We start from the raw sequence: 27,461 nt of genomic DNA, 5'->3' as shown, positions 1-27,461 counted from the left end.
AACCCTGAGCACATGAAATATAATGCAAATTACAGCATTTTGTCTTGTATCACATTAATCACATGAAATTACTCAAAGCTAGTAATCAAGAGAAAATTTGAAAATAACCAGAGAAAAAAGAATATTTTGCAAACATAGGAATAAAGACAAGGATGACATCAGCCATCATTGTTTCTCAGAGAAAGTGAATCAAGCCAGAAGAAGTGGAGCAACAATCTTTTAAGTATTGAAAGAAAAAACTTTCACCTGGTGTTCAATACCCACTAAACTTTATTTCAAAATGAAGGTGAAATAAAAACTTTTCTCAGGTACACAAAAGGTGAAATAATTTATTACCAGCAGACCTACATGACAAGAAATGTGAAATGAAGTCCTCAGCCTGAAGAAAAATGATAATAAATGAAAATCTTGGTCTATACAAAGAAAGAAAGTACTAGTACCAGGAATGGCAGTTATGTGGGTAAATATAAATACTTTTATTACTTAGATCTCTTTAAAACATAGGCGATTAAATAAAAGGTGGTAACAGTAAAAAAAGAATGAGGGAGAAACATACTATTTTATATAAATTAGTATAATATTTGAATTAGACTGTGATGAGTAAAAAATGTGTATTATAAACTAATGTAGTCATTAAAATAACATACTAGCTATGTATCGTTCTTTAGCTAGCAAAGGACATAAAAGGAATCATAAAAACATTATAATTAACCCAAAAGAAGGTAGAAAAAGGATATATAGAACAAATCATGGATGGACAGAAAACAAATTTCAAGATGAATCTGCTATATCAATCACATTGATGGTAAATAGTGTAAACACTTGAATTAAAAGGTAGATGTCAGGTTGGATGAAGAGAATAGAAAGCAAGACCCTAGAATCTACTCTAAATTTTAAAGATACAAATGGGTTAAGAAAAGGATAAGGGGGCCTCCCCGGTGGCGCAGCGGTTGAGCGCTGGGTTGCGAAGCTGCCCGCGGCCTCTGCGGCACCGGTTCGATCCCCGGCTGCTCCCCGGCCACCGGCGTAGGATCCCACATGGCGCGCAGACCTCTCCTGCCGCCCGCTGCTCCCCTCAGCAGTGTACTTCGGTCCTTCTGCCTGCTCTGCTCCCCGCTCTGGCTCTGGTGAATTCTGTCACCCTCCCGCGCTTCTGACTGTACCCAGTGCATGTATAAACAAAACAAACAAACAAACAAAATAAATAAATAAAACATGCCTCTATTAAAAAAAAAAAAAAAAGAAAAGAAAAGGATAAGGTAAAATATGCCATGCTAACACTAATGAAAAGAATGTTGAAATGGATATATAAATATCAAAGTAGATCTCAGACTGAAGAATATTAATAAAAATAAAGATGTTTTGTAATAAGTGGATTACTTCATCAAAGGGACAGAACTGTCCCAAACATTCATGGGAGCTAGTAACAATTTCACATTCTTGAAGCAAAACTGGAAAAAAACTGCAAAGAGAATTGACCTAGTAAGTACAATTTAGTAAATATATAGATGGCTTGAACAACACTATTGAATAATTTATCCTAAGTGACATTTAGTGAATACTTGACCCAACAACAACAGAACATATTTATTTTTTTTAAAATGAGATTGAATCATAGAACAAATCTCCATAAATTTGAAGGGATTCTAGTCAGAAAACATGTTCTTTGTCCACAGGGGAATTGAATTGGAAATCAGTACCAGAAAATACAGAAATCAATAATAGAAATAACAAAACATATCTAGGAAATCTCCAAATATAGCATATTTCTAAATAACCCTTGATACAAAAAAAAAAAAAAGAAATTACAAAATATTATGAATTGATTGACAATGAAAAGATAACTTACCAGAATTTTTAGGGTGCTCCTAAAGAAGCATATATAAGGAAATTTATAGCACTTAATGCTTATGTTAGAAAAGAGTCTCAATTCAATGACTTTAGCATCTGTTTTAGACTAGAAGAAAAATTTAAAAAGCAAACTGAACAATAGTAATCAGAACAAGGGAAATAATAAAGATAAGGTTGGAAATCAATGAGTTTGAAAGTGGAAAAACCATGGGAAAGATAAATACCAAAAAGTGGTTTTTAGAAGATCACAGTAATCAATTTAGCCAGGATGATCAGGTAAAGAAGACACATTTTACCAATATCAGTAATGGAAGAGATACCTGCAGACTTTCAGATACTTAAATAATTACATAGAAATTCTATGAACAACTTCATACCAATAAAGACAACAAGCTATAGGATAGAAAATACCAAAGCTCATGTAAGACAAACAAAAAAGAATAGAAAACTCCAAGTTCAGATGGATTCATTGGTGAATTTTACCCAACTGATTTTGCTGAAACTGTTCCAGAAAGTTGAAGAGGAAAGAATTCTTTCCAGTGCATTATATGAAGCCAGAAAAAAAAGTAAGAAAAGAAAACAATAGTCCATTACCTCACATGAGCATAGATTTAAAAGTCCTTAATAAAATTTTAATAAATAGAATTCAATAACATATTAAAAGGACAATGTATCATCACCCAAGTAAAGTTTATTCTGGGAATACAGTGTTGGTCTGGCATACCAAATGGATCAATGTAGTCCACCATATTAATAGACTAAGAATGAAGAATCATATGATCTCTAGAAACAGAAAAGTACATTTAATAAAATCCAATATCCATTCCTGATAAAAGCTTTTTTTAAGCAGAACTTTATTAATCTGATAAAAGGGGCCTCTACGATAAAACCCAACAACTGACTGCATACTTAATGGGGAAAGACAGTGCTTTGCCTCAAGATTAAAAACAACTCAAAAGTACCTACCCCTCTCTCCACTGCTGTCATTGTACTGATGGTTCTAGGCAGTGAGATAAGGCTAGAAAAAGAAATAAGTCAGCCATGCCAGAAAGGAAGCAATGAAACTATCTTTATTAGCAAATTACATGATTGTTTATATAGAAAACCCCATCACTTTTATAAAAGAATGTCTAGATATAAGGGAGTTTATCCTATTTCCAGAAATTAAGAGAAATATACAAAAGTTACCCTATTTCTGTAGAGAGAAATGTACATCACTGGAAAGACCAGAAGAATGTGCCTCTATAGGTTCCTAAGTAAGTACTGTCTTTTTGACTTTTCTGCAAGTGTTTACCTTTGGTAATGACTGTAATGAAAGTCTTTTTTTTAGAAATACAATTTTTAGCCTCATTGTATGAATGTGAATATAAATTAGTTTAATAATTTTAGGTCAGTAGCACCATTCACACCTTTTACATTTGAAATATATGCATTTACTTACTCCATTAGTATTTTCCTGTTCTAGCCTACCATTTGATTTGTCAATCAGCTCTATCACCCTTCACCTCCTAATGTAAGGAAGGTGCTGTCAGGGCTTGTGATCCTATTCATTATTCATTTTTCACCACATACTGAATGTCTCCTGTGTACCCATTACTGTGGAATAGAGAGATGAAGATGATCGACTGGGCTCTTAAGACCTGCCCTCCTCTTCAGCCACACCTCTCGCCTTTTTCTCCCTTGGCATGCTCTATGCCAGCCCTGGTAGGCTTTTTCAGGTTCTGGAGCTTGGAAAGTCCATCCACTTTCATGGCTTTCACACCTGCCATTTCCTTGGTTGGGAATGCTTCCTTACCCTACCCTGACTAACTCCATAATCTTTATTTAACTCTAGTTTGAATATCACTTCCCCAGGGAAGCGTTCCCCGACTACCTGATCTGTAGACTGATAGCACTTTGTACTTTTCTTTCCGATTTGTGTCCTAAGTTTGTTCTGAGTTCTGTGGAGGTGGCCATCATTTCATGTTGAGCACAAGTCTCTTTTCATCTTGTGATAAAATAGTCTGGGTTGGACTGGATTAACAGTGTCGTCTGTGGCTGGGGATTAGATGGAGCAGTTCTTCATGTTAATACTAGATCTCACACAGAATTCTTGGAATTTCAGATAACACAGGAAGAAGGACAGCAATTAGCACGACAACTTAAGGTAACATACATGGAGGCGTCAGCAAAGATTAGAATGAATGTAGATCAAGCTTTCCACGAACTTGTCCGGGTTATAAGGTAAGCAAACACATTCTGGATCTTTGTTTTAACTTCTTGAATTTGATGGGTAATCACACTGTACTTTTAAAAACTATTAAGTGAGAAAAAAAATGCCATTAACTGTTTTCAGTAAGAGAGAGTAGGAGGGGTTATGTTTTAGAGGCTAATGCATGTGGCATATTAAAATTTTTAACTACATACATACTGTATTCCAGCTACTTCCTTATATAAAACCTAATTGAATTATACTGAGGTAGAGGATATACATAGGGTTGAAAAGAATATATGTAGCTTCCAAAGATGGTGATATAAAGAGGTGATGACACCAGCTAGATACCCTGGTGAGCTTTACTTACATCCCATTTAATCCTCAACACAACCCTAGAAGCTAGGTACTTTCTTTTTATCCTCATTTGCAGGTAAGAGAAATGAGGCACAGAGAAGTTAAATAACTTGTGTAAAGTTCAGATGTATTAAATGGCAGAGCCGGGACTTGAATCAGTACCTAATTCCAGAGCCTTGCTTCTTGCCCAGTTCTTCCCAGGTCATGAGTAGACTGCAGTGGAGTTTTCACACTTCCCTGGACATGAAGCGTAGTTTCCCAGATTACAGGTTTTTCTCTTAGCTGGCCTCAGAGGCCCCTGTGGTTCAGAAAGTGTTAATGGGTTCCAGGAAGTTTGAAGCGATGGGTGAGGTTGGCTGGAGCTCCTGTGTGTGTGGTATGTGAGGAAGAGTGACTTGCTTTAGTGGGTGGGGTTCATTTGATTGATTCACATCTTGGCCCCTACCTCACCCTCCACGTTCAAGATCTACTGGTTTCTCTGCTAGTTAGATGGTTTCACAGGCATATAGGGTGGGCTTGTGTTAATTGTGTATATAATTGACATTTGAGCTATGGGCTTATTATATTTTTTTATAGCCCCTTGGCAAGGTATTTGCTCTCTTTGGGAGGGGGGGGGGTGAGGATTATTTTTTGGTTTTTAATAATTTGTTAAAAATCTGAGTTCTGCTATATCTAATGAATACAGTTTGACTTTTACAAGATGAAAAGATTTCTGGAGCTAGATGGTAGTGCTGGCTGCATCATGTGGTGAATGTATTTAATGCCACTGAACTGTACTCCTCAAAATGGTTGAGATGGTAAATTTCATGTTACATATATTTTAATGTGTACATAGACATGTTCACACACTGATGAACTAGTGCCTTAAAGTACTTCTTAGTGCCTTTTAAAAATTTGTCCTTGATTTTGATCCTCAGAATCTATCCATATCTGTTAGTCAAGAGTGAGGAAGGAGTAGTGGAGACTTTTTTCAGATTGAGAGACTGATGTGCTGCCTAGTGAGTTATAGAGATAACTTACTGGAGGCTTTTTAAATGCCATGTACCGTTACGCATTGAAACATAAAAAGATCTTACTTTATTCACAGGGCAACTATAAAAAAGATTTTTTTTTTTATTCCCTTCAAAAAAACCAAGACTGGTAGCTAGTAAATTTTCAGGACAAGGATAGGGACTGTATACTTTACCAGGTTAATTTTTACCATGTTCCAGTCATGGATATGTATCCTTAAGTACACCTTAGAGTTAACAGAATCTCAGATTGGAACGAGAACTTACAAGTTGCTGAGTTCAGCATCTTCCCTGATTCAGGACTCAACATTAATGAAAGTCGCACTGTTGGGTTTATGCTGATGTTGAAGGATTTGTACCTCCCCCGCCCCAAAGATTTGCTTTGATTGATTACTTGAAATTGAACCCTGAAAAACATAAGCCTATGAACTAGACTTGTCCAGAAATAACCTGCATTTGTAATAATTCATTTCCAAGAAGGCAATTACATGTAGAGTTTTCTGTCTTACAGGAAATTTCAAGAGCAGGAATGTCCTCCTTCACCAGAACCAACACGGAAAGAAAAAGACAATAAAGGCTGCCATTGTGTCATTTTCTAAGAATCCCTTGAGTTTTAGCTTCCAACTGCCAGGAAAAGCCCTCATCTTCCCCCTCTCTCCTTATGGTTTACATCTTGTTGGTACCTTTCTAGCCTTAGACATACATCACCATGGTAGCCTTAGACCAGAAGCTGGCTAATCCTTTCTGTGAGCTACTCCTATGGTCATTTCAAGACAGATTTAAAGGTAACACTAAGGCTGCTTCAAAGATTATTTGATTCTTTTAAAATATGTATATACACAGACATTCTTATTTAAGGGCTTACATTTTAATAGAGAAAAATCAGTTTTGGAATGCAGCTGTTTGACAAGCCTAAGTCACAGGTTGTGAAATAATTTTTAACTTCTGGAGTCCTATTGCCTACTGTTCTCTACATAGAAGCATAGGGAGTTTTTTTAAAATGTGAATTTTTGCCTATCTAAAAATTTTGATGTCAATTTTAGTTAACCTGAAATACACTGAATTAAATCCATAAACATGAGACATCTCAGACCTTTACTGATGCTATAGTCTTTGTTTTCCAGTAGCCAAAAATACCAAAATGCCTATTGTATTTATAGATTAAAACCTGCTTATAAAGTCTTTATCATTATTCCTCCTTTTAAGATGATGATATTCTATGTGGCCAAATATTTGAACTCATTCTGGACTTAGGCGTTTCGATGGTCTTGGTTTTTCAATTGAAGTATCTTCACAGCCATATTGAGAGGAAAAGTAAATAATTTCTGTCTTCCTTTTCAAGTATTTCTGGATAAGGGATTCAAACAACTAAAACTGTTTTTGTTTGTAATATAAAATATGGAATTGATCTTTCCAGGGTCAGAGATGATTAATCTTTTTGCTATATACTTTTATACATTATTTTCTTATCAAACTAGTTAACAAGTATTTTTATATGTTTGTAAGCAAATATGCTTTCACAGCATACCTTGTGTATATGTAAAGATAAGTATTTAATTCTCACTGTTCACTTTTAACTGACAGAAAAAAGAGCAAAACTGCAGAAACTGTGGTAGAACTTTACTTACTGTTCTGGTCCATTTGTGCCCACCTTCGGCCAGTCACATTTTCTCAAGAAACCTTCCCAATAGAGTACAACAGGATGTGAATCTGAAATCACTTTCAGTATCCCCTACTAGATATTGACTGTTCTATCAAGTAGTAAGTGTCAAATTTTTCATTAAGGATTAGTAAAACTGTGGGTGGCTTCTGATTTTGTTTTTAATTCCGTGGATTGTGTTTAAACAATTCAAAAGTATGTTCTTGATGTTGAGATGCTAAGTGGTATTGCACAGTTGTCACTTTACTGAATGTGTACAACAGGTCCATGAGGTTTTGTAAAGCGTGCCCTTGTATAGCTTCAGGTGCTAGAATTAAAATTGATCTGCTATCACAAGATAATGCTTGATGACTTGTCATTTTGGTGGTTTCTTGCAGGAGTGTTGGAGGGAATGTATTGTAGCAACTCTGTGCCTTTTTCCAACAAAACTTTAGGTTTTGCATCTAAAAATCAATATTGGTCATTCCACAGGTGAACTAGAAATGAAATGGCTTGATGTTCTTAGTGATTTCTTCAATATTAAGCAGTGTTATTTAAACTTTTTCTGTGAAGTGCTCCTGGCCAAACGTGCAGAATCCCAACTGTAGAGGAGAGAGGAGGGGAATATTTAAACATAAATCCCTTAGAGGATCAAGCCCTGAAACAGCCGAGGCAAAGCACACCAATGTCTTTGAATCCTAATTAACATTAGCTCAGGAAGCTAAAATATTTATCCTGTGGCTTTTTTTTTTTTTAAAGATTTATTTATTTTGTTTATGCAATGAAGAACTGGGGTATAGGCCAGAGGAGTGGGGCTTGAGAGGATTCACCAGAGACAGAGTGGGGAACAGGACAGGCAGACTAACTGAAATACACTGCTGAGGGGAGCAGTGGGCGAGACAGGAGAGGTCTGCTGCACCATGGGGTAGCTCCCTGGCCGACTGGGGATCGAACTCATGCTGCAGAGGCTGCGGATAGCTTCACAGTGCTGTGTTCAACCCCTTGCGCCACCAGGGAGCCCCCTATCCTGTGGCTTTCGATACTATGGCACTGTCACATATCCTTGTTAGTACTGATTGAAAGCGGTGCAGCCTAAAAGTTAAATCATGTTATCTCAATTTACTTTTTTTTTTTTCCCCCCTCTCTGTGCTTCACTATTGGGTAATTTTTATTTCTGTGTCTTCTAGTTCTGGGTACCTTTTCTGCAATTATTTCATCTGATAGTAATTCCATCTGCTGAATATTTACTTTTCAGGGGTGTGTGTATGTTTATTCTTTGTTTTACTTGGTTCTTTTTTATGTCTTCTATATCTCTCAGTATGTTTTTGTATTTTGTATTTCTCTTCTATTGCCCCTCTCAACTGGTTCTAGAGAATTGAGTCAAATGCATTATCTGTTGTGCATAATGAATCCACTTCTTTTGTATGCATCTAGAATAGTACTAGCTGTGCACCATCCTTGAGAGATAAGAGATAAACTTGTGTAGGGCTTATTCTCTTGGGGAGAGCTTTGGTTGAGGAGCGCTTCTACGAATATTTGAATATACCTTTAATAGCTACTTTAATATCCTGTCTCCTGATCCCATCATCTCTATATTTTTTTGATCTGTTTTGTATTGACTGGTTTTTCTCTAGTTATGGGTTACATTTTTCTGCTTTTTTTGCAGATCTGTTAAGCTTTGATTGAATACTGGACATTGCATATTTATGCTGTTGGGTGCCTAGATTTTTTGCTCTTCATCTGGAGATTATTGGGCTATTTTCTGGTAAGCAGTTAATTTACTTGCAGTTGAGTTTGATCCTTTCAAGACATGTTTTTAGGCTTCATTCATTTCAAGTTGTAGTTTTCTTGGGATAATTTTGCCTTTTTGGGTCTGTACCAAATGTCCTGAGTAATCAGTAAGGACTGCTTAATTTGGCTAGTGGGAACTTGAGGATTCCCAGCTTCCTGTGAGCTCTGGGGAAACCATTGTATTCACAGCTCCTTCTGCAAAGACCCATTGGCCCTGTGCATGTTTTTGGAGCTTTTTTCTCTGCGAAGCCCTCACCCCTCCAGAACTTTGTTCTGCAGTTTTCAGCTGCTTCAAGTTCCCCAATCTCCAGTGTCTGTCTTTTTTGCTGCTTGGAATCCCCTATCTCCTCTGCAGTCTGGATGTGCCTCCAGGGAGAAGGCCAGGGCTATCTACTGATTTCCCTTACTTGTTTCTCTTCATCAGGGATTGCAGTCCTGTGCTGCTAGGTATCCTGTGTCTGAAAACAGTTGTTTCACATATTTAGTCCAGCGTTCTAATTGTCTGAGGTAGAATGATAAATCCCATACTCCAGCAGGATTGGAAGCCAAAATCTCTCATTTGATTTACATCAAATAATCACAGGTATAGCCTTGTCTTTCTTAATCTCTGGCTTGACATCTTTTTTTTTTTTTTTTAAGATTTATTTATTTATACAAGCACTGGGTACAGTCAGAAGCGCGGGAGGGTGAGAGAATTCACCAGAGCCACAGTGGGGAGCAGAACAGGCAGACTGACGAAATACACTGCTGAGGGGAGCAGCAGGTGCGGCAGGAGAGGTCTGTCGCACCATGTGTGACCCTTGAGGTGGCCTGGGATCAAATCGGTGTTGCAGAGGCTGTGGGCAGTCCCGCAGCCCAGCGCTCAACTGCTGCGCCACTGGGGAGGCCTTCTGGCTTGACATCTTTTCTCATAAAAATGGCAAGTTTCATGGCGTGATAGTTCTCACCCATGTGGTCATTTTTTTTTTCTATCTGAGACATTGGCAGTTTTTTTCTGTAAAAGGCCAGATAGGAAATGTTATGTTCTCTTTGTGGGCCATATAGTCTCTGTCCCAGCTATTCAACTCTGCCGTTGTAGCACTAAAGCAGCCATAGCAATGTATAAGTGACTGAGCATGGTTGTGTTCCAATAAACTTATTTTGTGGAGACTGAAATTTGTATTTCATATCATTTTCATGTGTTATGGAATATTAATCTTATTTTTAAATTTTTTCCAATTATTTAAAATTGTAAAAACCATTCTGTATAAAAACAGATGGTGGACTGTTTTGGTCTTCGGTCCATGGTTCCCCAATCCTGCTCTGAAATAGCCCAGTTAGCATTTGAAATTACATCCCTTTAGAATTACATCCCTTTAGAATCTCTTATGTCTCTTTAAATATGTGGAAAATCTTTCAAGCAGAGTTTTCTAAATAGTCGTGAATTTCTGCCCTCTGAATTTGCTCCCTGTGTTGTTTGTTTCCGGATATACAGTATTCCAGGGGTGGACATTATGGCCTATTGACTTACATGTTACATTAATGTTTCTCTAAATTTGGGACTTTAGAGTTTTATAATAGAAATTGGTCCTTTTATTCTTTGGCCTTTAAAATTTTATCAACTAGGTCGTACATAAGATCTAGCTGATTCCTTTTCTATCTTTTCATCAGCACTTGTCTTATTCTCCCATTCCTGTACATCATGGTCCCTTTGAATGGGTAACTGGCAAATTAGTAGGAGGCACTAATGATAAAGTGATCACTTTCAAACTCTTACCTGTTAGTAGTGGTACTTAGCTGGAGCTTGTTGGATTGGTGGGATTAGTAGGATTTGAGATGGGGAGAAGAGGAAAAGAAGGTGGTAGAGAGACTGGGGAAAAGCCTGGGCAAAGGCAGAGTTGGCAGAGTGTAGGCTGTGTTCTGGAATGTGAACCTTAGTCTGAAAAGATTGTCAAGTGCAGTGGGAAAACGGAGCGGTAAAGTAGACTTGGCTCCCCTTGTGACAGGCTTTAAATAGGATATTCCTTCTGTAAGTAACAGAAAACCACCAAGAGCTCTGAACCGGGGATGTTTGGATCCAATCTAGTGGTAGTCCACATGACAAGTGTGGCCAGGTAAAAAACTTTCAGGACCGTGAGTTCTGTCTCTGTTTGTTCTGCACTTTTATCTAAGTTTCTCTGGCCTCACACTCGGGTTACTGCACAACTTCTGAAGTAGTCTTTTATTTCCATTTTGCCCCCACAATGCTATTATTTCAATGCGACCAAAGGGATATTTTTCAGACTATGAAATAAATGTTAATGCTGTTTCTTAAAATATGTCATCATCTCAATGCACTTGAACCAGTATCTACACTCCTCACTGTGTGCTGGCCCTCTTGTACTTTTTGCTCCTGGCTTAGATGCCCCCTTCTTAGAGAGCCCTCTTTGATCACACTGTCCTCTATCTACTTACCATCTGTGATTGTTATATCTCATCTGACCTGCCTGCTCTTCCGTATTGTAAGTGCTGGGAGGAATAACCATGTCAGTTGTGTCTGTTGCTTTACCCAGAGTGCCTGGCATATGAGAAAAGTAATTTGGTGAATGACTAAGGAGCACAGGCAACATTCTAGTGATAGAAATATATGGCAATCGTGGCACTTATATACAGGGTTAGTCCAGTAGGCATTTGGGGAGTGGGGGCTGGAACTCAAAAGCAGAGGCCAGGACTGAAAGTGTAGCTTGGGAGTTTATTTTGAGCTAATGATCGAAGAGATGGGAGTGGATTGAAGTAACAAGTGTGATTGAGAAAAGGCCCAAGTTAGGTAAAATTTCGGGGAAAATGAGCATTTTCATTTGTAGAAGATCAAGAGGCTGCAAAAACTGAGAGAAGCACTCGGAAACTGGAGAGAGCCGGGGGAGCCCAGAAGCCAAGGAGATGGTACAAAGATTTGGGTGCCGTGCATGGGTGCAGTAGAGATAGTGGTGATTGTTTAGAGGTTCTTGATGGTTTAGAAGGGTTTATTTTAATCATCTGCTTATGGAACTCGATTATAGTGAGTTGGGTGTGATTGGAAGGCAAGGAAATGGAAGTAGGCTGCTAATCTGGGAAATTCTGTGGCAAAACCAGAGGGTGATGGGGCATGTATCTTGCTTGATAGGTAAAATGTTAGAGGAATGAGACAAAGCGCCAGTATGGGGAGCTTAAGCGTAGATCTATAGGTATACAAGTCTGGAAGGAGCATACTGTGTAGGTATGAAGCATCTGAGAAATTCAGTCTAAGATTTGCAGGCATGCCTCTCTTTTTGACCAGTGAGGGAGAATGACATAATGCAGTGCTTCAGAATGTCTGTGGTGAAGGGTCAGTTAATCTCCATTGTTATGGACTGGTCCCATTTGCTAAATGTAATTTAAAAAAAAAAGGGAATTGCTAGAAAAGTAATCATACTCTTAAATATTGTGGCAGTGTTAAATTTGCCTTCCGTATTTGTCTCATTGTAGGATGGTATGAACTTTTTGTTAATGATCTTGGGCTGCAGATCTTGCTTTGAGTAGCAGGAATGTAGTGGATACAGGAGCAGGAGAGAGATTTGGGTATTTTTACAAGGGCCCTTCTGATTTCCCAGGTAGACTGGTAAATTCCAGGTTAATATTACCCAGAGGGAGTTGCATGCCAACATTTGGGGAAAAAAGAATCTTTACTATTACAAACTCTCGAGTGTTGTAAAGGAGTCTGTTAAGATGTTTGCCTTTTGCTAATACTAACTTGAGTAAAGAAAACCGTTCAAACACAGAATCTTTTAAGATATTCTTTTTTTTTTTTTTTAAGGTTTATTTATTTATGTATACAAGAACGGGGATACAGGCCAGAGGTGTGAGGGGATGGGGGCGATGAGAGGATTCACCAGAGTGGGGAACAGGACAGGCAGATCAACTGAAATACACTGCTGAGGGGAGTGGTGGGCATCAGGAGAGGTCTGCCGTGCCATGTGGGTAGGTCCCTGGCTGGGGTTCGAACTCGTGCTGCAGTGGCTGCGGAAAGCTTCATAAGTTGCGTCTTAACCCTTGTGCCACCAGGGAGACCCTAAACACAGAATCTTAAAATAGAACTATTACCAATCAATTCTAAAGCCAGGAAGTAGTTAAGAACATATTCTGAGTCTTCGGAAGAATTTAGAGCAATATGAGAAAATGTTAATGAATGCTGTGACATTATGAATGTTAAATGAAAAGTCTGAAATTACAGTTTGCTCTGATTATAGCTGGATAGAAGTACTGCATGCATATTTTATATTTGTCAGGACATTTTCATTTATAAGTGACAGAAATGCAACTGAAGCCAGCTTTAACACAAAGTGAGCATTTACTGGTTTATGGAGAAGTGAGAGACTGAGGGGTAGGTAAACTGGCTTTCAGTGACTCTTATGTTAGGGTACCATCAGGACTGCTCTTAATATGAGAACTGGCTAAATTGAGTGGTGGGGTAGAGAGAGAAATCCTTAAGTGTAAGAAAGCTTGTGTCAACGCTTAGGGCCAAGAAAAGGTAAACTAACTAGCCCCAGAGCTACTCAAGGGTATAGAGGGGCTTGAACCCAGATTCTTTGTGCCTAACCATCAGACAGCTTCTTCCTCTCTGCCTACAGAGTGTACAAAACCTTCTGAACCAATAGTGTTTCTAAAGCAGAGAAGCCATTATTTAAATTTGACATTTCAGTACAGATCTTTTGCTCAGAGATCTCAAAGGCTTTAAAGAATTATATTCATGCTCATTAAGATTCAGCTGCTATTTATAGTTTGTTGTAGCATCTCATTTTCTTTTTTTTTTTGAAATATTTATTTATGCATACAAGAGCTGCGGTGCAGGCCAGAGGTGGAGGAGGAGGGTGGTGGAGGTGAGAGGATTCCCCAAAGACAGAGGCAGATTGACTGAAATACACTGCTGAGGGAGCAGCGGGCCAGACAGGAGAGGTCTGCTGTGCCATGTGGGTTAGCTCCTGGGCTGGGGATCAAACTCTTGTTGCAGAGGCTATGGACAGCTTCCTATTGCTGACATTTAACCCCTTGTGCCACCAGGGAGGCCCTGTATCTCATTTTCAAAGGGGACGAATTTATTTTCTTTCATTCTCCCTATTTTGGGCAGTATGAAAAATAAAATGAACTCTTACTAAATTTAATAGCACTTAATAATCAGAGAATGTCTATGTCTTCCGTCATTCTGTGTGGGGATTAGGCATCAAACATTTGTTTAGTTTTGTTTGGACAACAGTGTCCATATCTTTAGGATATAAGTATTTAACTCTGCAGGGAAAGGGTACTGATTGTTTTGGTACACTTTAATGTGTAACTCCTTTACGCTATTGCTTGAAATATCTGGGCTATTTCTTAGGTGACAGAAATAATTTGACCTGGAGAATTTTTTTGTATTAACATTTTAGCCATGGATTTGACCTGTACTAAGTTTCTAAAGAGTTACAGTTATGTGAGAATGTATGGTGTACCCTTTCTGGAAAAAGTGAGCAGACACTAAATATGGCTAAAATGTATTTAATACTCAAAGTTTAAATTAAAAGCAGCACCATATCTTTTTTAATTTTTTCAATTCTGGGTCTAAAGAAGCCAAGGCTTTATTTTCATTTGCTACAACATATTTCCTTTAAAAATGCTTTGGCAGGGTGATTGATGAGTGACCCGATGTCTCGTGGTGGGGAAATATAGCTCTGAACTCCTTCTTGTCATCTTAACATGTGGACATAAAGTGGATTGCAACTGATTTGGCATTGATAAAAATAGACAACAATTATAAATGCTTTGTAATTTATATGGCAATTTTTATTGGATATCTTATGGTCTATTTACTACCATCTCAAGTGGAAGTCCAAACAAATTTAATTTTTGTAGTAAAAAGTCTTTATTTCCAAAAGGATTGGTTAACCAGAAAAACTATAAACCACCTAACACAAGACTTTGGTAAGAAAAAGATTTGATACGTCTCATAAACTCCCCTTTGCAAACAAACAATCAAAAAAATAACACATGTAACAAGAATCATGTTACTTATTCTCAGCCTTTAACCAGTTACCTGGTTTTAAATCTCCAAAATTAGGATTTAAAATATACTTAATAGAGATCCAACAGGAACACAAGACATTGGGGTGACTTGATCTTAGAGTTACTGAGGAATAATCATCTTAAGGAACTTTGATTTTCATGGCTTGAGAGTAAACACTTACTAATAGGACTGATGCAAAATTGGGCAGATTCTGTATCAAGACTTTTTTTGTCCAAGAAGAAAGTTAAACCTTTTATTTCTTTTTATTATGTTCCTTTGTGAGAGGAAAAAGCAGTTCATGTAAGGATTTAAAAAATAGTGTTGGAAACGACTCAAAGCTTGAGGAAGCTCAGGGATGTGCTAACAACGGCCCCTCCAGAACAAGGGGGGGAAAAGCCATACCTTTGGCTGAGTATGGTTGAGTGGATAACGATTGTAAAATGCCCGACCTTCTCAACAACGTAGTTTAAAAACAGAAAAACAGACCCAGTGAGTTTTTTATTGAACACTCTCTTGTGTTACAGAAAATAATACAGATTCAGGGCTATAGCGTATATAGCTATATATATTTATATATATGGTGTTTGGAAATACCCTGCTGTGTTTAATGCAGATTCTTAAAATAGTAATCAAAGCACTGTGCATGTATCTCATCCATAATACATATTTGGATTAGGCATAGTAAAGGAAACCTACTTAAAAAATTTAATAATAAATGAATGAGTGAGATCTGCTGATAGACTCAACTCAGTAACAGCCTTTTACGAGTACTCGGTGGTAGTCGGTCTCCTGGAATTCTGTGTGCCTGTGAGTGCTCCTAGGGAGAGGACAACCCTGGCCTTTTATGGGTGTGTCGGGGACCAGAGCCTCTGGGTGGGGAAAGGAATAGTTTTGATTTTCTTGCCCAGCTTGATTCTGTAACATTTCTTTCTTCCTAGACTTCTTTCTTGGTCTCTGAAATAAAATTCTGTGACTTGGGGGAAAAAAAAACCCAAATTTTTAAGTACAAAGAATAATTTGTATTAGAGGACTGGGTTGGTGGGTTATGGGCAGATGTTTATGTACGTTTATATAACTAAAATAATGTTTCCTTGGTAGATACCAGCTTGAAAACCTTAAAGTCAAAATAATGTGTGTCCATAGGTGTTTAAAACTCAGGTTTGGGGCCTTTGGGGAGGCCAGTTGGCTGCGTTGGCCTTGGTAAGGATCTAGTATCAGAAAGTTCAAACAAAAGTGAGACAATGCTTTCTAGACTTAGTTACCCTTTGCCTCAAGTGTAAGAACCAACATTATAATCCAAGAAGGCAGCCATCATTTCTTTTGGGGTATTAGGAACCGATACTGAGGTGTGAGAGCAGTATGTTCAGAATTCCTCAGTGAAAGAAGGAAAGCCGCCCAACATCCATGTGTCTTCTCACGTCTACTGGTTCTGTTTTCCCCAAGAACTACTGATGACTGGAGACACTCAGCAAGGGACCTAAAGTTCCACTAAATGAAAAGGATGGGCAAACAATAGTTTCTGGCCAGAATGAACAGGCCAAAGACAAGCGCGGGGGGCATCTCCTTTGTTTGGCTGGCTGGGAATGTTCCCCCCCTTGCTGCACCCTGGGACCGAGGCATAGTGTCATTTCTAGACACAATCACCTCTCCATTTGAGGCAGCCAGGGTCGGTCCTGCGGCCCAGGTGGATGCTCCAGAGGGACACGTTTCCGCCTCGTATGGGCTGGCTGATGGTCAGTGCTGGAGGGGGGCCAGCCAAGGATGAGGGAGCCCACTGAGCCCGTGCCAACCAATAAGTATACAGAAAGGGTTTCCCTGGCATCCACGAGACTACTGGGCAAACCACACTGCAGAAATGAAATCTAGTGTACACGATTTAAATTGCTATAAACAAACAAGCAAACAATCCAGCCATTGGTGACTCTGGAATCGAGAGTGCAGCCCTGGGAAACTTGCACCCTTGCTAACAAGGGTGAACGTTGCACGCTCTGATCTCCTTCTTGTCTTTGCAGCTGGTAAACTGAGAGCTTTTGAACCTCTTCTTCACAGTCATGTAGCGTTCCTGAATCCCACCTCCGCACAGTTTGGTGCATTCCGACCAGGCCGTCCAGGGGCGCATCCTGCAGCCTAAAAGCATGACAGGGCCTTGTTAAGCCAGCAGAAATTGGGGACAGAACAGGGAATGCTGAACTCCAGTAAACAACTGTCAGTTTCAGCAGTCTGCTTTTCTCTTGTATATAAAGTTTTGAGATAAATCATGGTTAGAGTTCTTATTAGGGATGTGATAGAGTGCAATAAAATGACCATAAATACTTTGCATCCCTTCCCATTAGGAAGCAGAGTCTGTTTCTCCATTGCTAGCATCTGGGCTTTGTTATATTGATTTGCTTTGGCCATTGGGACATGAGCAAAGATGACTTGAGAAAAAGCTGCTGGGCCCCTGTCAGCACCATGTAAGCAGCCTGGCTAGATTGCTAGAGAAACCATGTGGGGGAGAGGTCTCTGCCAGCCCATCTGAGCCCTAGGAATACTTGTGAGGCCCATCTTAGACCTTCTTGCCCCCATTGGACCACCAGCTGATTGCCACAGGAATGAGACCTCAGAAGAATCATCCAGCTGAGCAAGCCCAAACCACTTGCTCACAGAATCATGTCAAGTGATTGTGTAGGAGGCTTGTCAATGGGGCCATCACTCAAGGTTCAAGTAGCCATTTCATTCTCTTAGGCTTTGTTCCCTCAGTACATGGCCTCTCAAATATTATGTAAACTCAAGTGCTTATTATTTTTTAAATGCAGATAAATGTACTTTTCTCAAAGATAACTTCCCTGATGCTCAGAGGTTAGGTTAAATCTTTCAAAAGAATGCTCTGTAGTGCTAGATACATTACTCCTTTGTATAGCCAAATAAATTCATGATTTTCCAGTTAATACTATACTAAGTCTCATGGAAGAGAAGACCATGGCATAGTGCCTGCCTGGCACATAGGTGGGCTTGATGCGTGTTTGTCGACTGGCTACCTGACTGCTAGGAACTACAGACACTATTTTGATATGGACAGATAGTAACTGTTGGGGGCTCTTCTCATTCTGGGGGGTGGAGATGAATATCTTAAAAAAGTGAAAAGAAGGGGAAATGAGCTGTACCTTTAAAAACAGAAACTCAGAGTATACATTCACCATCACTTTTGCATGGAACCATCCTCAGTCACCCCAGGTGATCTAATCTACCAATACCCAAGACTAAGCCATGGCCACCCCTACGTGTTTCATCAGTTTCTGATGTTACTGCACACGTGGCTTGGGCCAGTTTATTCAGCAGTGAAACCCCAGGTGAGACTTTTTTTTTTTAACTCCTGGAACTCCCTCAAAATACAGGAAGGAAGGGGACACATAATCTTTCTCGTGGACTACAAACAAAACTTAATAACTGTTTTCTGTGCTTCTGTTTTTGCCACTTCCAGACTACTTAACAAACGGGTTTGTTAAAATTCTTGCTTAAATTTTTCAACTACAGAACCAAGTCTCAAATCCTCAGCAGGCCAGTAATTTTTTAAGACCTGGTCCCTACCTCTCCAGCCTGGTTTCCTGATTTTCCCCTCATATTCTGCTCCATCTGCATCCCATTTGTTGCTTGAGTAAATAGTTCAGTGCCTTTGCAATGACTTCCTGCTGCCCAGGATGCCCTTTAAGCAAACTCCTATAAGTTCTTCAAGTCCCACCAACGCCCCTGCTTTGACATCTCTGCACTGGGGCCTCACGCTTGGGAGCAATACCTGGGAACTGCTCGCCGTCGGACTCCTCCCGAAGCTGCTCACTCCTCCGGCTCTCTCGGGCCTCCCTCCAGCGCAGCTTCTGGATGGACTGATTTCGGAGGCATTTCCGGACACGGCACTTTTTTCGCTGCACGGTCTCTGGGCAGGGTGCACCTCCAAACTGAGGCTCCATTTCTATCATCCGGGTTCGAATCATGTGACCTTTCCCGCATGACTTGTTACATTCCGACCACTGGGACCACTCGGTGAGCTCACAGTCGATGGCTGGCAAAACACAGATGAGCATGACTATCTCATGTCTGGGGCTGTCCTTGGAACATCTCAACAGAGCCTGTGAGAAGTACCAAGCACTGCTGCTACCCATTATACAGAAGGGGAAACCAAGGCTCCAACAGGCTGTCTAATGCACCCAGCCCAACAGCTGGTAGAAATGGAGGCAGGATTGGTGCCTGGGCCAGAACCCATTTTCCCTATTCTGTGACTCAAAAGACTTTGAAGATGTTGTTCAGAGCCTCTTTCTTGCTCTGTGAGCCCAGTCAGCCTCAGGTGGCACAGACAAGCCTCCGCAAATTTATTCAGGGAAATCTTCCCAGGCTGGAAACTCCCTGGTGCCACTTCTCAGAACTGACCCATGTGGACCAATACCAAAGTCATGTGGCTTTCGCCATGAGATACAGGAACCAGAAATGGCACATTCCGTAAAGAGAAGGGATGGGAGCAAGTAGTGTATTGTGGTTTATTACACAGTGAGAACCAGCACATTCTTCTTGCTAAGTTGCATCTCACAAATTTGGAAGGGAAGTAAACCAGCATGTGTCTGCCCTAGGGAGGCACATGATTCCAAACTCTCCACTGCTTTGCAAAGTCAGGCCAGCTTGGATCTAGGAAGTGCTCATTTTGTTCAATAGTTTTGACTTCTCTACAAAACAGGAGAAATGGTATTTTTCTCATGTGTGAGGATTAAATGAGATAATGCCCCAAGCCCACAGTAAGTGTTCCATAAATGTTCTCTTTACCCCCTCCCTTTATGCAGTAGGCACTGTGGATATAAAGAGTTGTTTTCAAGTTGGTAATGGTGTCTCAGGTAGAAAGTTTTGGAGCCCCAACTCTGGTAGCTGGTTGACAAAGCCCCAGCTTTAGTTTGATGTCTGGGTCACCTCCACACATGACTGAGTCTAACATACATGTACATGTCCAGTGCTTGCCACCTTGTGCTAACCTGGTTTAACCTTCAGAGTGACCTAGGAAGTGTTTCCCGCAGTTTTATTCTTTGAGGAACAGGGATGCTGAGTGAGCTGACCACGGTAATCTGACCCGGGATCTGAACCAGGCAGCCTGAGCAACACGGGAGAGGAAGCGTGGAAGACTACAAGTGCATTTCAGAGGAAACCACAACAGACTGTAGCGAGTGTCATAAGCTGAGAAGCTATTAGGTTAGTCAGAAAAACAAGCTCTGCTTGGAGCAGAGTCCCCATGAATTAAATACAGCTGATCCCAGAGACTTGGAGATGAGGGGGACAATAAGCTTTTGACAGCTTGTTGGCTTGCTGACTGGTCAAAAGGTATTATGCAGGAGTGACTTGATTTGGTGTCCAGCTTTCTGTCTCAGATAAATAAAAATAGTCACAGTAAGAATGAAAAAGCTTTGACTGTGAATCCGTCACTGGGGCAGGGGCAGTGGGGGAAGGAAAGAACTAAAAACCAGAAGAGTTAACTGAGCCCGTGCTAAGTGTCCATCTAAGTCTCCTGTTTAGATTTCATAGCAACTGGCCGTTTGGGTGTTCTGCACATGGTAGTGAGATCCCCACTTAATAACGAGATTGAGTGGGAGTTTTACTAACTGGTAACAGAGGTCCAAACCCTGTGCTCTCCGCCTAGCAGACACTTGTGCCCTGTGGCCCAGCAGTGTGCTCGCCACACTGGGCTGAACAGGAGAGACCAGGCGGGCTTCCGGAGCTCCAGGACTTACGGCACTCGGGCAGCATGCACTTCTCCACCTGCTCCAGCTCCTCGTTGCAGTCCCCGAGTTCGGCGAGAGACTTGAGCATCCGCTGGCGGGTCCGCATGCCCTTCCCACAGGTCACGCTGCAGTCACTCCACTCGGACCATGGGGACAGCAGGCATGGGATGGTGTCTAGGCCAAGAGCCAGATGGGCCACTAAGAATAGGGTCCTCTGGCTTTCTTTGATCCCTCCTGCCCCCTATCCTCACCTTCCCCTGTTCTGGCCCCTGGAGAAAAGTGAATTTAATCGGTGGGTTCAGATAAGAGTGAAGGCCAGGGAGCAAGAAGTGGCTCTGCAAACTACTCTTATTTTGCATCTCCTCTGGCTCTAGCTGGTGGTCATGACATGACATCAGCTATGGCTCAATAATCAGAATACACAGTCTCCACTTAAGGGGGCCACTGAGGATTTGAGCAGGTCTTACTAGTGACAGAAACACTCCAATACCTAGGAACCTGGTGCTCAATATTGCAGTTCGGGATACTTTGTTGCTGAAGTCTCTAGAAAGCACGTGTAGCTGTGCACATGTGTGCACTGGTGGGCAGACTGAGCATTTGTGCAGAGAGCAGGTGTCCTAATGCTTTATGGTGCCAGGCAAGTTCAGGTAGACACTAGTGAGGCACCTACAAGCTGGGGAATGTACATCCTGCCTAAATGCACTACTCCCTCCACCCACCAACCCAGTATTCTCTTGGCTTTATAAAACACAACTGTTAGTGAATCTATTCAGAGGCCACCAGTTTGCTACCCTAGCTCTTCGATTGAAGCCACTTTCTTTGGGTCTGGCTGATGCCCACACACCAGTGGTCTTCATCTTGCTCCTAGCAGTGCCCTGCAGGGATGGGGGCTGCATTTCCCTCTGCACCTGCCCAACCTCTGACCTCGATGCTCCACGGTGGTAGGGATAGGGGGTGCTGAGATCCTTGCTTCTGTCCCGGTTGCCTCCCCCCCCCCCCCCCCCCCCCCCGCCCACTCACGGCACTCGGGCATCATGCACTTCTCTGCCTGGGACGTCTCGGCCTTGCACATGGAGCCGTCGGCTGGGCTCATCTTGACCATGCGATGCCTCTTCTTCATGCCCATCCCGCAGGTGGCGCTGCATTCGTCCCACTCGCCCCACTCGGTCACCAGGCAGCTGCTAGGAGCTGGGGAGTCCCGGGTGGTTGGGATCGCATTGGGCTCCTGGAGACCCCCGCGCCCACCCCAGCCGCCCCAGCCGCCGGCGCCCCCACTCACAGCAGTCCTCGTTGACCGTGCACTTCTCAGTCTCCTCGGTGGGCAGCGTGCACACGGAGCCGTCCTCCGGGAACTGCTTCACGTACCTCTCCCGGGATCGCATGCCCATGCCGCAGGAGATGCTGCAGGGCGACCAGGTGATCCACTCCGACATGGTGCAGGTGGAGCCGTCTGCAACACACGGAGCCGAGCAGAGCGCACGCTGCAGTCAGGGCTCTGCCCGCCAGGGGGCGCGCGCGGGGGGGGGCCCTGGGACTGAAAACCCCAAAGGCAGGAAGCGAGAAGGAACCCGCTGGCTTTCAAGGAAGCCAACATAAAAGGTATACCTACATCTTTAATCAAGAATTGTTCCAGGTGCAAGGGGCACTCACTTAGGATTACTCCTCATCCGGATTTCAATACATTTGAAAGATGCGTGGTTGAATAGGTGTGTTATATCTATGGTCTATGTGGTATAGGATATAATTTCATTATCTATAATTGAAGATACATCATAATACATCTGCATGGTCTAGGATGTATCATACATCTAAGACCAATCAATAAAATTTAAAATTTACTTTCTCAGTTACTAATCACATTTTATTTTTTATTTAAAAAATATTTATTTATTTATGCATATAAGAGCTGGGGTGTAGGCCAGAGGTGTAGGGGGTGAGAAGATTCACCACAGACAGAGTGGTGAACAGAACAGGGTTGACTGAAATACAGTGCTGAAGGGAGCAGCAGTTGAGACAGGAGAGGTCTGCTGCGCCATGTGGGTTCGCTCCCTGGCCAGCCAGGGATCAAACTTGTGCTATAGTGGCTGCAGATAGCTTTATAGTGCTACGTCTTTCCTTTGTGCTACCAGGGAGGTCCACTAATCACATTTTAAGTCCCTAATAGCCATGTATGGCTAGTAGCTACCTTATTGGACAGTGCAAATACAGAACACTTTCATCGTTGCAGAAAGTTGTATTGGACAATACTGGAAGGAAACTATCTATCATCTATCTATATGATACAGTCTAAGCTCATTTGCTCAGAGAAACTTGTGATTTTGATTATTGTCAATAGTCACCACTTCCCCAATCTAGAAAAACAGATGAGAGAACTTTGTTCCTAAAGGTAGAGTATGATTGACCTTGGGACACAGTGACCTGAGGCACAGGACTGATCTGCACTAAAGAACAGATGCTCCTAAGTAGTTGCAGGCATCTCAGTGCCACCCGTGAGGTTGAAACAAAGAAAACAATACTCTCACTGCTAAGGGGTGCAAGCAGGGAGTTAATGGGGTGGGAAGTGGGGAGGTAGTGTGTGTGCCTGGAGAGGGCACATAAGAGGTAGAAAGATATGCTATCACAGTCTCTGTGTTGACAACTTGGGCTATAGGTGGCTTTGCTGCCACCAGTGGGTGCTGGCAAAGGCCAAAGTCTTGTAGAAGTTAGAAGGTTGGTGGAAAAGATAATGGAACTTTTCAGCATGGCATGGTGGTCCTGCTTCCAAAGTGGTGGGTAGGTTGTGGCGCCTGGTGAAAACAGGTGTGCCTGATTGTTTGCCTATTTAGTTCTAAAAAAAAAAGGAGAATGAAGTCATCCACTTGTCTACACACCCATCCATTTATTCTTGTCAATAAAGATTTACTGAGTGCTTAGTGGTATGCTTTGAGGTTAAAAAGCTGTGTAAGACATAGATCTTGTTCTACTCTACAGAGAGGTTGGGCACATAAACTGGAAAAAAAAATCCAGGTATTAAAAATTTAATAATAGAGGAAACCCCAGGGAATTGGAGAGCAAAAAGGAGAGATAAAACTCCTTTTTGGAATTCTGGGGAAGATTTCACACAAGAGGGCGCATCTGAGTGGACTTTTGTTGCGCAAAGGATAGTATTTAAGGTGAAGGGAACAGCTCATGCAACAGCCCCTGTACAGAGTATATATATGGTATTTGGAGATGAGGCTAGAAGGAAGGATTGGAATCAGAGAGTGAGGCCAGCCTGCACATGACCACAGCTGCCGTGTGCACATGTGTGATGTCCACTTGTGGCAATTTAACCTGTGGTGCAGTAAGACATCACAGCTGAGACCCACCTGCTAGACCCAGGAACAAGGCACAACCAAATAAAGTAACTGTGTTCCACTGTGGTACGGTTGGGGGTATCAAGTTTGACGAGCCTCAATTTAGGCCTCCTGTAACAGGCAAGACCTTAGCCCAGACAGGCAGAGCACGTGCACCACCAACTTGAGTGTCCTCTGAAAGGAAGAGGCTGGATTCAAGAGGCTCCACTTAAGTGTCCTCAAAAGGGATGCCGTCAGGTGCCTGTTAGTATTGCAGTGTGATGGTAATCGTTCTGGGTGAGCATCAGAGCCCTCGTTCTCACCAGGCCCCAACCTTGGTATATCTAGGACTATTTTGCTAGTAAATCCAGCTGAGGAGTTTGCATCTAGGCAATAGAGAGCTATAGCAGGGAGTGACTTGATCTGCTGTTTGCAAAAGGTTCTCTCTGAGAAAGTGGACTGAAATGGGGAGAGATGACATGACTGGACTAACAAACTGGCCCAGATAATTAGGAAGGAACTTGTAATAAGATGTGGTTGCCACAACAAATGCACATTCATATTGTTATATTCTAAATGTCCAAAGCATCTCTGCTTCCTTACTATGCTAACCACCCCCTAAATAATGAAGTACAGAAGGGAAACCTGATGTGGACACAGGAGAACTGTATCTGGTTTTGGGAGGTAGCTTTGGGGAGCATGGCACCCTGGCAGAAAAAGCAGGTGAGTTATGGCAACCACCTAAGTGCCCAAGGACAGAGGGTTGGATTAGGAAGATGTGGTGTATATACACAATAGAATACCACTCAGCTGGAAAATGAAAAAAAGATGAACTCTTGCTATTTGCAATAACATGGGTAGAATGGAAGGGACAATGCTAAATGAAATAAGTCAGAAAGAAAACGATAAATACTGGATGATTTTATTTATATGTGGAATATGGAGAAACAAAGAAAGAATCAGACAAACCCAAACCAGTAACAAACCCTAGAAGTCTGACTGTAGAATTAAACTACCAGAGTGGAAGGGGGAGGGTGGGAAGAAAAAGGAGGAGGGTGGGCCTCCCTGGTGGTGCAAAGGGTTAAGATGCAACCTTTGAAGCTAGCCGCAGCCACTGTGATCCCCGGCCAGGGAGCTACTCACATAAGGCACAGCAGACCTCTCCTGACTCGCCCCCTGCTCCCCTCAGCAGTGTATTTCAGTCAATCTGCCTGTTCTGCTCCCCACTCTGTCTCTGGTGAATCCTCTCACCCCCCACACCTCTCGCCTGTACCCCATTCTTGTATGTATAAATAAATAAATCTTTAAAAAGGGGGGGGCAGGCACACAGTGGACTCTGGTGAAGGACTGAGGGTGCTTTTATGGTGGGTGTGGTCTGGTAACACACAGCTGCAGGGTGTGATCCTATTCCTCTCTATCACATACAGTGTTATAAACCAATGTTTACTCAAAAAAAAAAAAAAAAAAAAACAAACAAACAGGTACATTTGCAGAAATAGAGAAATCTATCCTAAAAATTCACATGGAATCTCGGGGTCCCCTGAATAACCAAAACAATCTTGAAAAGGAAGAACAAAGCTAGAAGATTCACATGTTCTACTTTTTAGACTTAGTACAAAGCGTCAAAACAGTTATGATACTGGATTGACTGCTGAGGAGTGCCTTGATCAGACTTGATCACATAAAGACAGACGTACAGATCAATGTTATAGAAAGGAGAGTCTAGAAGTAAACTCTTCCATATATGGTCAAATGGTATTTGACAATAATGCCATAACTATTGAGTAGAGAAAGGGCAGTCTTTTCCACAAATGTTGCTAGAAAATTTGGATGTCCAGAGATGAAAGCACGAGTTTGGACCCTTATCTAAAAACCACATACAAAAATTAATCCCAAATGGATCAAAGACTTAACGCAGAGAGCAAAAACTGTAAAACTGTTGGAAGAAAATAAAGTAAAAGCTTCACAACATGGATTTGGCAATGGTTTCTCAGACATGATACCAAAGATACAGACAACAAAAGAAAATAACAAGACAAACTGGATTTCATGTCATGTCATAAGACATGTAATGTGTTAGAGCCCAAGGCACTGTTGGAAATGGGGGTCTCCCCTGGATGTACCCCATGGACACCGCAGTCAGGGTGCTGGTGCTCTCTCCCGAGATGCGGCCTTAGTGGGCCTGAAGGGTCAGAATAAGGAGGCAGAACCCTCCTTGCCTGAGCCTCTGCCCACAACCCATTGGCTGAAGCTGTCCCCTCACCTTCATCACTGCAGCCTGGGCCCATGCAGGGCTGGAAGTCCTGGGTGTCAGGGCAGGGGACGCTGAGGTCCAGCTGTGCCTTCAGCATGCGCTGCCTCATTCTCTTGCCTTTGTCACAGGTGGAGGAGCTGCAGGCGGACCACGGGGACCAGTTGGAGTAGATGCAGGTTTCAGGGGTGTCATCTGGAAAGAGTACGTGAGATGTTTTCTCGGGGAGTCAGTGGGAGTTATGAGTGACTCTCCAGACAAACCCAACTGGGGACAAGAAATTCCCTGCCTCCTGCCTGGGTAAGCCTGGGGGATGGTGGGAAGGAGCATGCAAGCTTCATTCACTTCCCTTGAAAGTTGTGTTCTAGCATTTTGCTACTAAACAGTTAAATAACAAGGAAAGATCATCTAATTAGTCCTTCCACTCAACACATGCACGTCTTTTCATTTCCAGCCCTCACCTTGGCAGATAGTATTTCTACACAGGTGCATACACATCATAGGTAATTTGTGTTGCTGATTCTTCTTTCTAACAACCCCACACACAGGTGTCGTGACAAGAATAAGCAGCCAAAGCTAAGCACTGATGCACCAACATCATTGCAAGAATCTTACATGTTTTATCCCATGTGTTTATTGTGACAACACTCTATGAGGAAGTTCTGTTATGATCCCCACTTCACAGGTGAGGAACCCATGGCAGAGAGGGGAGTTTCTTGTCCAAAATCACAGAAGAGAGGCCAGGCTGTCTGGCTGCAGATCCCACGAGAAAAGTTGGCTGAAGATCCCAATGAGGATTTGAGTGTTGCTTTTCTCCTGGGGAGGGTGGGTATCCCCTTTCCTGCCTCACGTGTGGTGTCAGAATCAGAGCAGAGAGCTCTGACTGCTAGAAGCCTACACAAATGTCATTTACACTATCATTTTAAAGTCCAGCAGAGTTGAAAATATATTCCCATGATATACCATCACCAATTTCCTTATGCCTACTATGCCTTGTGCCTACTATGGTCTTGTTTTAGATTATCTCCCAAGCCATAATCCTGAATGATGGGATTATCCCAAGTCAAAGACTATAACAAAACATGTTAGCAAATGTTTTTTCCAAAAGTTCATGCTAATTTATGTGGCCCACCTGTAATGAAGGAAAACAATGTACCTTCATCTTTCTCTTCTGGAGCCAGGTCTGCTACAATATCGTCCACATTGTCGGGTACAATATTGCATTGTTCCCCCTGCAAAAGAATTTTTCTGAAAGGGCTCACATTAAAGATAAAATGTGTGGGGTCTCTCCGGTGTCTCTGCAGAGCCGGTTCAA

General features: G+C 41.8%; 2 protein-coding genes across 5 annotated transcripts in view; one reads left to right on the top strand and one right to left on the bottom strand.

The window, feature by feature from the left end:
• RRAS2 (RAS related 2) overlaps window positions 1-9,471 on the top strand; it is a 75,066-nt gene extending 65,595 nt beyond the window's left edge. For 3 of the 4 annotated variants that reach the window (XM_037522701.1, XM_054699389.1, XM_037522702.2), the window contains exons 5-6: window positions 3,956-4,074; window positions 5,921-7,407. In XM_037522701.1, coding sequence (XP_037378598.1) covers window positions 3,956-4,074; window positions 5,921-6,008 — 207 coding nt within the window. In that variant the 3' untranslated portion in view covers window positions 6,009-7,407. Of the gene's footprint in view, window positions 1-3,955; window positions 4,075-5,920; window positions 7,408-8,714 lie in introns of those variants that run through there. The other variant, XR_008553478.1, reaches the window with a different exon arrangement.
• Window positions 9,472-14,419: 4,948 nt separating this feature from the next.
• Window positions 14,420-27,461, bottom strand: part of SPON1 (spondin 1) — a 242,174-nt gene continuing 229,132 nt past the window's right edge. The window contains exons 10-16 of the mRNA XM_054699388.1: window positions 27,303-27,378; window positions 26,159-26,341; window positions 21,861-22,031; window positions 21,602-21,769; window positions 20,591-20,755; window positions 18,622-18,885; window positions 14,420-16,976 (exon numbers count right to left, since the gene is read on the bottom strand). Coding sequence (XP_054555363.1) covers window positions 16,813-16,976; window positions 18,622-18,885; window positions 20,591-20,755; window positions 21,602-21,769; window positions 21,861-22,031; window positions 26,159-26,341; window positions 27,303-27,378 — 1,191 coding nt within the window. The 3' untranslated portion in view covers window positions 14,420-16,812. The remainder of the gene's footprint in view (window positions 16,977-18,621; window positions 18,886-20,590; window positions 20,756-21,601; window positions 21,770-21,860; window positions 22,032-26,158; window positions 26,342-27,302; window positions 27,379-27,461) is intronic.

Source organism: Talpa occidentalis, unplaced genomic scaffold, assembly GCF_014898055.3.
Source record: "Talpa occidentalis isolate TD23 unplaced genomic scaffold, MPIMG_talOcc4v2.1 talOcc4.3, whole genome shotgun sequence".
NCBI lineage: Eukaryota > Metazoa > Chordata > Mammalia > Eulipotyphla > Talpidae > Talpa > Talpa occidentalis.
This window is presented reverse-complemented; position numbering and strand designations above follow the sequence as displayed.